This window comes from Pangasianodon hypophthalmus, chromosome 5 (assembly GCF_027358585.1).
Source record: "Pangasianodon hypophthalmus isolate fPanHyp1 chromosome 5, fPanHyp1.pri, whole genome shotgun sequence".
Taxonomy (NCBI): Eukaryota; Metazoa; Chordata; class Actinopteri; order Siluriformes; family Pangasiidae; genus Pangasianodon; species Pangasianodon hypophthalmus.
The window spans coordinates 4,580,148-4,592,347 of NC_069714.1; the positions used below are offsets into that span (position 1 = coordinate 4,580,148).

General features: G+C 38.0%; 1 protein-coding gene across 2 annotated transcripts in view; it reads right to left on the reverse strand.

The window, feature by feature from the left end:
• Positions 1-12,200, reverse strand: part of cntnap5a (contactin associated protein family member 5a) — a 115,280-nt gene that overhangs the window by 50,456 nt on the left and 52,624 nt on the right. For both annotated transcript variants that reach the window (XM_026936716.3, XM_026936707.3), the window contains exon 4: positions 3,193-3,340. In XM_026936716.3, coding sequence (XP_026792517.1) covers positions 3,193-3,340 — 148 coding nt within the window. The remainder of the gene's footprint in view (positions 1-3,192; positions 3,341-12,200) is intronic.

A 12,200-nucleotide genomic window follows, 5' to 3' on the forward strand; every position in this document is an offset into this window, starting at 1 on the left:
AAAGCTAAAACTGCTACAAATGAATAAGAATATTATGTATAGCATTAACACATATTCATGCCATGTCTATGTGGGTTTTCTCACCAGGGTTCCATCCAGTGTGCATGTCCACCTCATAGCCTGTGTTTCTGGAATATGTAAGAACCTCTAACACACACAGGCGTTATACGCCCTTAGGGGAAAACTATTGTGAGAATGGTGTTCACTGCCTGATGACCTTTCTTCAGCGACTGCTAGACAGTGATGTGATCTATATTAGCCATAACAGCACACCACATCACCATGTATGGCATCTCTCTGGAATATATTACTGCTTTTCTAAAAGGGACATTGTACCAACATCCACCACACACTTTTAGGAACCTGGCATCGGAGGCATCAGAGCCTGGCCTATTTACACCATATGACCAAAAAGATCTGATCAATCACACCCACATGTGTTTGTTGAACATCCCATTCTAGATGTAGTCCCACTTTGCTGTTATAGTAAGCTCCACTCTTCTGGGAAGGCTTTCCACTAGATGTTGGAGTGTGGCTGTGGGGATTTGTGATCATTCAGCTACAAGAGCATTAGTGAGATCAGGCACTGATGTTGGTGAGGAGGTCTGGGGTTCAGTCGGTGTTCCAGTTCATCCCAAAGGTGTTCAGTGGGGTTGAGGTCAATGCTCTGTGCAGGACACTCGGGTTCTTCCACTCCAACCTTCACACACCATGTCTTCATGGAGCTCGCTTTGTGCACAGGTGCATTGTCATGCTGGAACAGGTTTGGGCCTCTTAGTTCCAGTGAAGGGAAATTGTAATGCTACACCATACAAAGACGTTCTACACAATCGTGTGCTTCCAACTTTGTGGCAACAGTTTAGGGAAGGAACCGATATGAGCGTGATGGTCAGATGTCCACATACGTTTGGCCGTATAGTGTAGTGTAGAAATGGATATCTCTGAAAACTGTCTTTTTACTAGCAAAAAAATTGTTGGGGAACTGCACACTCTTGCCTTGCATGCTCTGGTGGCCAGATGACTCCTAGGTGACATCCTACCCAAGATCTTATCATCAAACTTTGTGAATCAGTCAACTGACCATGCTGTTCTCAATGAAGGTGAGACTACAGAGCTTTCCCTGTAGTATTTAGACCAGACCATTCAATCCTTAGTTCATCTGCCATGGAAGAAAGACTTGCACTTCCTTGTCCAGGCACACCCTAGACCACTGGGTAATGGACCTCATCACCACGGGATAATGTAACATACCAATCTACAAGGAGGGTATCATCCTCAAAGGCCTTCTACCCTGGTGTCACCATGTAACTTCTCCAGGTGTTGAGTGTGGTATCTCTGAGCACCTTTCAGAGTCATCCTATGGTGATTCCTGTTCCTCGTTACATTGTTGTCATATAGTATCCAGGTAATTTTCACTGTCCCTGGTGGCTTGGCGTGGTTGAAATGAAACAGTAACAGAATCTTGAATAGTCATGTAGCTGTGGTTTTATGAACCTGAATAACCACCAGGGTTCTGTGTCCTCGGAACCAACGTTGGCTTGGAGAGAAGGTTCTGGGGAAAAAAATCACTGTATGATGGAGGAGTTTATTGCACTGTGTGATGCTGTTGGAAGATCTCAGCAGTCACATGCAAGGAACTCTCCTGGTGGTTCTCACCACCCCTGGGTTTGTAGAACCACAGTTACGTGCATAACTAACATCTGAGTTGTGACTAATGTGTTACAGATGGATGGAGCAACACATCCTAAATGAGTTTGATCATTGCAGTACATATGGTGTTTTTAGAAATGGTGTACTATTGCCAGCAATGTTATTATGACCAGTGGGAGAAGATATCTTTGCTTGCTACATCATACCTTAATTTCTTGGATTTACTTCCTCACTGTTGCATTTACCATCCATTTACCAGTCTTTATTATTTGTATTGTTTGGCTGTTATAATAGTGCATTTATTAATATATAATTGATATTATATACTTTACATTAAGCACTAATAAAGTTAAAGTTAAAAACTCCAATAATGTCTAGGTATACAGTAGGTCATGTTGGATTTTGATTCCTGACTGAGAAGCCATACGTCCTTCATCTGCTCATCTTCTGACATAGAGAACAGAACAGAAAAATGGGAATGTGAACCAGTGCTTTTGATTCTTGGCCTGCTTTCAGCAGAGCAAACATTCAGCTGTATTCAGCAGCCTTCTGTATGGACATTCAGCTTAAAGCTGTGTGGGCACAGATCTGATATTATAATTAATCTTATCAAAAAGCAGTTCTGTGATGTTTTTCATGGGGGTGGGTGGATTTGATTTCTGAAAAATCAACTCAATAAGTAATAAACAATAAATATTATACGTTGAAGTATATATATGACTTGAAACCTATTTATAATAAATAAAACCAAGGATTCTGAAAGACTTTTAATGCTTAAAAGTTATTTTAAATTTAAGACCAGTTATTTTAAATTTAATTTAGCTCCAAAATAAAGTGTATTATTATTATTATTATTATTATTATTACAACATAAAAGTACAAGCATTGCTCTAAACATAAAAGCATAAAACCAGTATAATCTCTGTAAACTGTATTAACGTGTGCTGAATTTTAAAGAGATTTATTTTTTCAGATATCAATGCTTTTTTGAAAACTAATTCGCTTTTGAGTTTATTTATCATCTTCATTTTATGCTGTTTTTTCAAAGTCTATTGCAGATTCGCTCACGCTAGATGTGTCATTAGTCTGAATGGCCAACAGCTACTTCCTTCTGAGTCACTCAAAGCATTTATTCTGTTACAGGTTTATACTGACTATAGGCTTTTAATTTCCTTTTGTGGCTTTTTTTTAAGTATTGAGATTCAGGTACTTTTTTTGCGAAGCCTGGAAAGATCAGATTATTATTTTTTGGGTTCATTTTCCAATATGAAAACACCACCTTAGCGTCTTGACTTCCTAATGTGACTGCATGAAAATAATACACGTAGTGCATCAGAGCAGATAAATTCATACACCACACAAAACCTTAGTCACCCTCACAGCGAAAGTTTACAAATTAAACAGCAAGGCTGCTCTAAGCCCGGTAGGATGGCATGTCTCTAATCAGATTCAGATGAAAGCTATTCCATGTGAAGTGTATGACTCCGAGTGCTGTTGGCGTATATAGCACAAAATCATATCTATCTTGCATCAGTTACTCACTGTATGCGCAGCCGTAGACGTCGATCCTGAGCCCAATTCTGCCACTGGGGTTCCATTCGAGAGGAACAAATTTCAGAAATCGGGTTCGAATGGGTTGGCTGAGTTTGTGATAGACTGCACTGTCGGAATTCATGTTCCCCACCAATCTCTGAGAAGAAAAACGAGAAAAGAATGAGAAAAAATAAGCAGATTATATATGACCTGGTTGTACTAGTCACATTATTTACTATGCATTTGTATTGTGCATAATGCCTCTAAGCCAGCACTTCAAACACCGCTCTTAGTTTAGTCTCCTTTTTGTCTCATTGTTTCCTGAGCTGACGCAGTCCTGATCTTAATCCTTCTGTCAGTCTGTCAGGAAAATAAATACTATATCTACAAATAGACGTCATTCCACAGCAATGTTTAATTCTTTTGTTGGTCTGATAGCTGTTGTCATAATAATAATGAGTTCTGAATGATTTTTAAGGAATTTACTCTCTCCGTTTTTACTCTCATGCAGACGGTCGGATATGAAGTTCACATGACAAAGGAAGGCCATGTTAATTAACACGAGAGAGTACTGGATGCGGCGGGTTCATACAGCACTGGGTGATGCATTTTTTTCTCGTTTGTTCATTTATTTTACATAAAGTAACCTCTTTATCCTGGTCAGAGTCACTCTGGTTTACTCATTTGTTATATATCATATATGTTATATCTAATAATCTATATCTAATCTATATCCAAATGTTTATATATATATATATATATATATATATATATATATATATATATATATATATATATATATATATATATATATATATATATATATATACTGTATATACTGTATATAGTGGCTCAGAGATTAAGGCTCTAGGTTATTGATCAGAAGGTTGTGAGTTCAAATCCCAAATGAGTAAAATACATCAGCCAAATGAGTAAAATACAATCTAAAGGTGCCAAAGATACACCCATGAGGGTTGCCATTCCAGTTTTTTGTAAAGAAATGAAAAAAAAAAACTGAGTGGGTTACATAAATGAGTGAGTTTTATGTAAAGAAATGAACTGTAACATTCCCAAACAGTAACCAGCCCTGAACTACTGAGACCAACATGCACTACCTAATAAGGACATTTTAAAAATAAATGCCTCAACAATTTATATAAATGTCAACAGATTAACATCTGTTAATTCCCCTAATGCCCAGTGATTAGTGCTTGACTCACTCTACCAGAATACGAGAACAGATTAAGAGAAACCCACATGATTCAGAGTGAATCACAGAGTGTTAAGAACTTGAGAAAATGGCAACTTTTTTGTCTTTTCTTTTTTTTTTCTGAACGTGCTGCACGCAGCCCGATGAGAAAGTGTGACAAATAAACCATGCGTAATAATGCAGGAGAACAATATCGTGAAGCACACTCCCTCAGAAATCTGTTGTGCCACCTACATTGTTCTGATGCCAGCCAGCTTTTCTTGTGTGCTAGTGTGAAGTAATGTATTATGCACTCCCCAGACAAAACATTTATCATTTCAGCGGCCTCCCAATTAATTCAGATAAGATTTCTCAAGATTTCATTATTCTACAGATGAAATAACACATTGTGAAGAATATTAATCAAGTTCATATTGGACAATGAACACTGTGTGTTAGGAGCTGCATGTGTTAGTGCTTGAATGAAATATATGGGGTCACACAATGAAGTGAAACTCAGACATAGTCTTGGTTTAAATACAGAAGTAACTATACACTATAAAATCACTTTTACACCCAGCTGTAACCACATTTAAGTTAAAAGCTAAGGGCTATACTGAGAGTTGAGCTATGTGTACATAGAGAGGAGTTAATAACGAAATTGCACACATCAGTATTCAGACCTCTGATGTGAACTTAACTGGTGCTGAGGACAGGGACGTGCACGTGAGGGGCGGAGTTTGCTTAAAACAGAGGCGTGTATCAGTTATGCGCTATCCTGACCTTGGACTTAAACACTATTTTTAAACTCTATATCAACTCACATGAGGATACGCATTAAGTCCAGTGGTCCAACTGTCTGAAAGTTTTAAGTAACCATGATATGTCACACTGAAATGTATGTTTGGGCTGCCAAAATATTTGGAATGCTACTATAGTCCAATATTAAATACATAAATCTGACACTATTAATTCATTACCAGTAAATAAACCAGGAAATTTAGAATACCTGAACTACATTATGGTAAAATAATCTGAATGGGATGCCCAGAATTTAAGGACCTGCTTAACCCGACTCTGAAGGCGAGTAACTTTCCTCATGTAACTTTTAAACACAAGTCGCCGGCACAAGTCATATGTCCCTTAGCGATTTAATGATTTTACTTGTGGAGGTTTATGAAATTTTAACTGCTGTCACATATTCCACGTATATCTACTAGTATATTACGCTTTATGTTCATTGTAACTGATAGAATGTATTTTGTGTAGACAGGAGAACACTTTTTTTTTGGTAAGACACTGAGGACACTGAGCCAAACTCGACATATTGGAGTGGGCTGAGCTTGAACAAAATACACAACTAACACTGTCGGTTGCCAGATTTTTACACAATAATCCTGTCTGCGACTGTCAGACAGAGAGTGTCGGAGAAAAGGTGTGGAGTTTGTCACTGTGCAACCATATGTGAAGAATAAAGTAAGTTTAATTGGATTCATCGGTGAGCGGTACTGATGAGCCGCAGACACCAGAACACGACAAAAAGGAAAAAAATATAATGCTTTGAAACGACAGTTACATTTGTGTCACAGGTTTACATGTGTGCTTTCAACAGAAATGCCATAATGGCCTATTTACTTAAGATACGTTTTAAAAGAACACACATTTTAACAGCTGTTATATATTTATTTACATTCATTTTAAATTGGGAATAACAGGTAGAGGAGGAAAACAGCTAAAAAAAAATGGGACACAAAAAGGTACAATTTTAAATCTAATTTACTCAGTCACAGCCTAAAATGTGCTCCATTTGTGAAATGTGCCTCTGATGTTTATGACAGAAAGGCCAATTTAGCCAAGGCTGGTGTTTCAAATGAATAAATGAATAAACATTCCCTGTTATAACAAGCAGAAAAAACCCAGAGAGACACTAGAGACCAAAAACAAGACAGTTACCTTACTCTCCCATTTCGACAGGTTTTTTATTATTATCATTATTATTTTAAGAAAGCTGACAGAAACCTTCCACCCTCATTGTCTGAGGTCATCTCTTCTTTTTTAATAGTTGTCCACCTGCCTATAGAAATCATTCAAAGTGTGAGTAGTGTAAGTCCAAGAAGGACTACTGCTTGTCTGAGAATGAAAATAACCCAGCTTATTATTACTGATATCCCCGTACATTGGCATGTTCATTATGTTGTAAGCTCGTTAAGAAAAACGCCTTCAGTAACAGTTTCTAAGTTATATCTGCGGCGGTCTGGGAAAACCCATCGGACGTTTCTGCTGCTGAATTCTGGAAAAAAAAATAAAATAATATACTTTGATATCTCTACTTTAAGAAAACATAAATACATAGGGTGGCGGAAACGTCAGGAACCAATAAGAGTAAAACTCCATATACTTTTTTCTACATATTCCTTATTATTTACAAGACATATGCGCTACATGTTCACCCTTACACTCTACGCGGTTTCTTTTCAGCTGCTGTATCATGTTTTTTCAGATTTTGCTCAACATATTCAGATCGACATATTTGCTCGACATATTCCCAACGGTTCCTGACTTTTCAGACATCCTTTATATTTCACTAAAACTACATGGAAAGGTTTTTATTTACTTTCTAACCCTCCCTTGGCAACTGTCCGCAAAGGGCACATGGGGTAAAAAGCCAGTAACAAACACTGCAGTGAATGCAGCCAGTCTGCCTAATGATGTCTAAAATATTTCTAGCTAAGTGCAATTTTCTCACGTAATTATGTCCCTTGATTAAGTAGTTAAATAGCTCTGACAGTTCCTCAACCTCAGCTACATCACTCGAGTTCATAATAAGATCTCATCTAGTGGGACTGTTTGTGCATAGGACTGTTTTTTTTTTTTTTTTTTTTTTTTTTTTTTGTACTGCCTACGATATTTTCCTAAAAATTTAGTTGGTTCTATTTCCAAAAATATAAACAAACTAGCATCCTAAATTAATCCACCATGACCCTGACCAGGCAGTTACTAAGGATGATTGAGCTTTCTTTGTCCCGGCGGCTGCATATCTGACCACATATCATATCATCCACGTGAAATGTCCTGCTCACGTAACTTTTTTGTTGTGTTCCTAATCCCTTGGTGCACTCCTCTAGTCTCAACCAGATGCCCTGTGAACCTTCCTGCAAAGTTTTTTTTTTTTTTTCTTCAATGAATAGTGAGTCTCCTATTTGTATCTGTATTTGTATCTGTGTAGAACACATTATCTGTTAAAAACAAATGATGTGTTTGTATTTCAGCACCTACATACTGTTATCATGAACAGGCAGAGATCAGTGGAGTGAAGAGACGATGCCGAGACGTGTTTAAATGCTGCGAGTGACTTTTACCTCAAGTGATGAGACCGAGACTGATATGGATGATGCTGATACTCAAAGCGAGAACTTGTTTCTTTTGTTAACTTTAGCCAGAGTTGGCAAGATTTTAGAAAATGTAAATTTCTGTAAAATTTCTGTTCAATTTTCCATAAGTAGATTAGGTTATAAATGCACAGGTAGACGGGGCAGCCTACCTGTACATTTATATACATTTCAGTGGAATTGGAAAATAATGATTTAATGCAATTTTCTCACTTTTCACTTCTGGAGCTAAACAGACTTTCGGATGCTAGAACTTGTTGACGTACGTACATGCAAAACAGAAACATATTTCCGTTCATATATCTATATTTAACATATATAGAACAAAACGCCCAAATCTGAGCATGGGAGGGGTTTTCCCAAGCCGCCACACATATGCTGTTGATATTGCTTTCTAATCACCGGAGAAACAATAAGAGACACGGTCTGTGTCACTCCTTCCATCACGTACTCACATCCTCTCCTTTGTGATATGCTCTTGTATGATGAAATATGTTCCTTTTCCAGAATTACCTCTCTTCTTCCACCTCTGGGAATAAAACCATAACAATACATCCTCCCAGTTACCTTTGCCCCCTGGGCACGAGCGACGACACATCAGGCTCAGATGCCATGCCCGTGTAAACAGCTTCCCCTGAACGCTTCATTATCTTCCTTCCCGTCTTTTCCACCTAGACTGGTTTCGTCAGCCGTTTACATCCGATCTTCTGGGTCATGCGTCACTTTGTCGCCGCTGTTAAACCTTTTTGTGCTGCTAAAGCCCTGAATGAGGTGAGTGCGCCCCACGGGGGGCAGACTGTAGGTAAATGAAGGTAATTTGGTGTAATTGGGGAGGAGGGAGATGGGATGGTGGAAGATGTTTGCGTCAAGGACAGCATTAGGATCAGGAAGTGCAGTGTAGGAAGAGTAAAGTGGAAAAACACAGACCAGCCTCAAATCGAAATACCCGATTGTATTTATATTGTATTGTATTTTTTACTTTCACATGACTCCTGTAACAGCTCTAACAGCTCATTGATTAGATTGGACCTCATTGCCAAATGGAAATGTTAAAATGATTGACCCTTCCATATTAGGCCACTAATAATCATTTTTGGTGAGAAAGATGCAGGGACGTGCTCGTATCCCAGTCGGCTGTGAGTAAATAAAAAGCAAATGATTTTATGTAGAGCTGCTCTGTTTAATATGGTCCTGTGGGCTTTCTAATGGCTCCCTTTACTTCCTCACCATGTTTTTAAGCCAAAGCTATGAGTTCATCCAGATAATAGCATTCTCAAAGCAACAGATGTGACTAAAATAGCTTGAAATCGGTGCAACATTCATATGTTTTTGTTAACATTTTTTGCAAGCAGACAGAAACCTTTCATCCCTGCTATTTGAGTTAGTACATACTGAATTAAATACATTGTGAAAATGAGGGGTTAAATGAGCTGCTCTTATTCGCTGGGGAGACAAAGGCTTGAGTGTGTGTCAGAAATAGAGAGCACACCTAACAGCAGAGCTGAGACAGCTTTCCCAAAGGGACTAAACTCTCTCTCTCTCTCTCTCTCTCTCTCTCTCTGTGTGTGTGTGTGTGTGTGTGTGTGTGCATTTCCTTCTGTCTACTTGTCTCCAGGCTTATTTTCCTCTTCCTTTCTCTTTTCCTCTCCCTATTCCATGTTTTTTTCTTTCCTTTTCCATCTCCATTATTGACATTACAAATAACTAAATATATTTTTTCAGGTATTTTCTTACTACAGAGGAATACAACAGGATTCTCCACAATGTAAAGCTGCACACTGTTAGGGGTATACATAGGAACTGAAAAAAAAGAACACATAAACGAATAGGTGTTGTAGTAGTAATGGATGTCTAAGTGTTTTCTGGGTATGCTGCATGTGTGTATTCACTTAATGTGTGACCGGGCCTGTCTCCTGTCTAGCTCTTTCTCCACCTCCCCCTTCCCTCTTTTCCTCACATTTCTTCTTCACATCCCTGATGGGCATCGCACTCCTGAGCCTGAGAACCATCAGAGTGCATGTTTTATTTACTGCTGCTCAACGGACTAGAAAAAAAAGACAAAATGTCTAAAGGGATGCGGGTGATGATTCCATCACACGGCGTCGGCATTGTCGGAAAATTAATGCCCCAGGTCATTTTTCTCAAAGCTATTTTACACGTATGAGTGAAAAAAATACATTAAATTGCTAGTCATTTTTCATATTTGTGCCTCAGTTGACAACCGGAAAAATTAAAAACACATCAAAGATGAGGCCCCTGATTATGTGTTACAAAACAAACAAAAAAAAACAACTAAACTAGGGCAAAGAAAATGAAACCTGTCTGTATATCATGTTTGCACATTGCTTTATTTTTTCAAACAAGTATTTTTTTTTAAACATATACACTGTTCCCATAGACTGTTTATTCTCACACTGTACATTTCCTAATGACTGACACATACTAAACTCATACTGTCTTAATTAGTGTGTGCATTATATGCCTACAGCTTTCACTTATTAATAGCAAAACACACAGTCTACTCCTGACTTCCTGGCACCCTTCAACAGATTTGGCAACGTGATTAAAGTGATTTTTTTTCAAACAGCACTCAATCTCTATTGTTGCCTTTGGCCAGGTTTCCCTGAGGTATAAATGTGAGGTTTATTAGGTATAAAACCTCTTCAAAAGGGATAAATGGCCGCTGACCTTGAAGGATGTTGGTGGAAGATTCAATGTGTTACATATATATATATATATATATATATATATATATATGTGTGTGTGGGTGTGGGTGTGTGTGTATGTATGTGTGTGTCTGCTCACATACACACATGCACACACAAAAAAAAACCCAAAAAAAACATCAGACATGTTGTAAAGATGGCAGTCTCTGTGCCCATGTGTGTAAACCAAAGAATACCAAAGAGATTCAGAAAATATTGAAAAAGGTTTCTGCAGAACACTTTTTATGTCAACTTGAAAAATTGTGTGACAATAGAACTATACAACATCCTTGTATGTTTTAAAAAGACGCAGACTATCACTCATAGCTTTTGTTTCACTTAATTTGAATTCTAATATACTCATTTTCATAAAAGCGGCCAATAATTTGACCCTTTATCAGCAAACATATTTTGTATTCCCTCTAAACTGCTGTAGATAGTTTCACATGGATACTTCACATGAACATTTGCACTTCCTAAAAACACTTTATGCCCAAGTCTCATCCTTTCTTCAGTGGATAACCTCTGGACATTGGATACTTGTACCTAAGAACTGCTGCTATAATCATAAAGACTACTAGGTGTGAGGTGGGGCAGATTTATATCAGCTGTTGATCACATGTTACTTAGTTCACAACCACATTCCACTGAAATACTAATTACCTCTTTTGCCTTTTTTTGGCGTTATAATGAGGCAGCATGCTTACTGCCCCATTTAGCTCCATAGATTTATTATTGTACTTAGTGGTCAAAAATGGGAACTGCAACAAATGCTAATAGAAGCCCACTGGGACAGGAATCACGCTGCCCCATGTATACTCTATGAACAGATTTAGTGGAGAAAGAGTAGTGGACTGGATAGTTAATAACAGGGATTTTTCATGGGTTTATGCCTAATTGGGATGGTGTATAAAGGATCTTGAGTTATAACAAATAATCAGAATTAAATCTAATAAATTTCCACAAGCGTGGACAGTGTGTCTGTGATTTACAGAACCATTTCTTATATTGTAAGATGTATTGCAAAGATTGGGAGATGGGATGGGGGATTAAGGAGATGATAACTGTCCTTTCCAACAGAAATGCATGTGCACCACAGTGACCCACACAAAGGCTGAGGAAAAGAAAAAAAAATGTCTTCCTTTTCCAATTTTTGGCTAGTTTCAGGTCTTTTGTGTGTTTTCTGAGATCTAGTTGGGCTGGAAATGTTGCTGAAACCTGGCAACCCTGGTTAACACACTTACTGTATCAAACACAGTTGAACAAATGTGAAAACAAGCTGCTAGATTGTATGCTGGATGACGGTATGTTGTCGGTTCTCAACTGCCTATTTTGGGGTTACTGTAAAAATTCACTGAATAGTAGCCTATAGCGTAAATTAATGTGATAAGCTCTTGACTTCATTTTGCTTGAGGCTATGTCATTACTAATGTCATCCCGCCTCACCAAAATTTATGTTCATGAGCCAGCGCTGTTTCAAAATACTCAGTACTATTTGGCTTTATAGTATACAGTTGTGGGAGCATAATGACTTATAATCACACTATCTAGTGTCACTCAGAAAAGGACGAATTCCCTTTTTTGAGTCTGGTTCCCCTCAAGGCTTCTTCTTCATGTTGTCTCAGGGAGCTTTTCCTTGCCGCTGTCGCCTCTGGCTCGCTCATTAGAAATCTAAATATAAATCTACATCCAGATTTCAGTAAAGCTGCTTTGTGAAAGTGATTATAGTTGAAA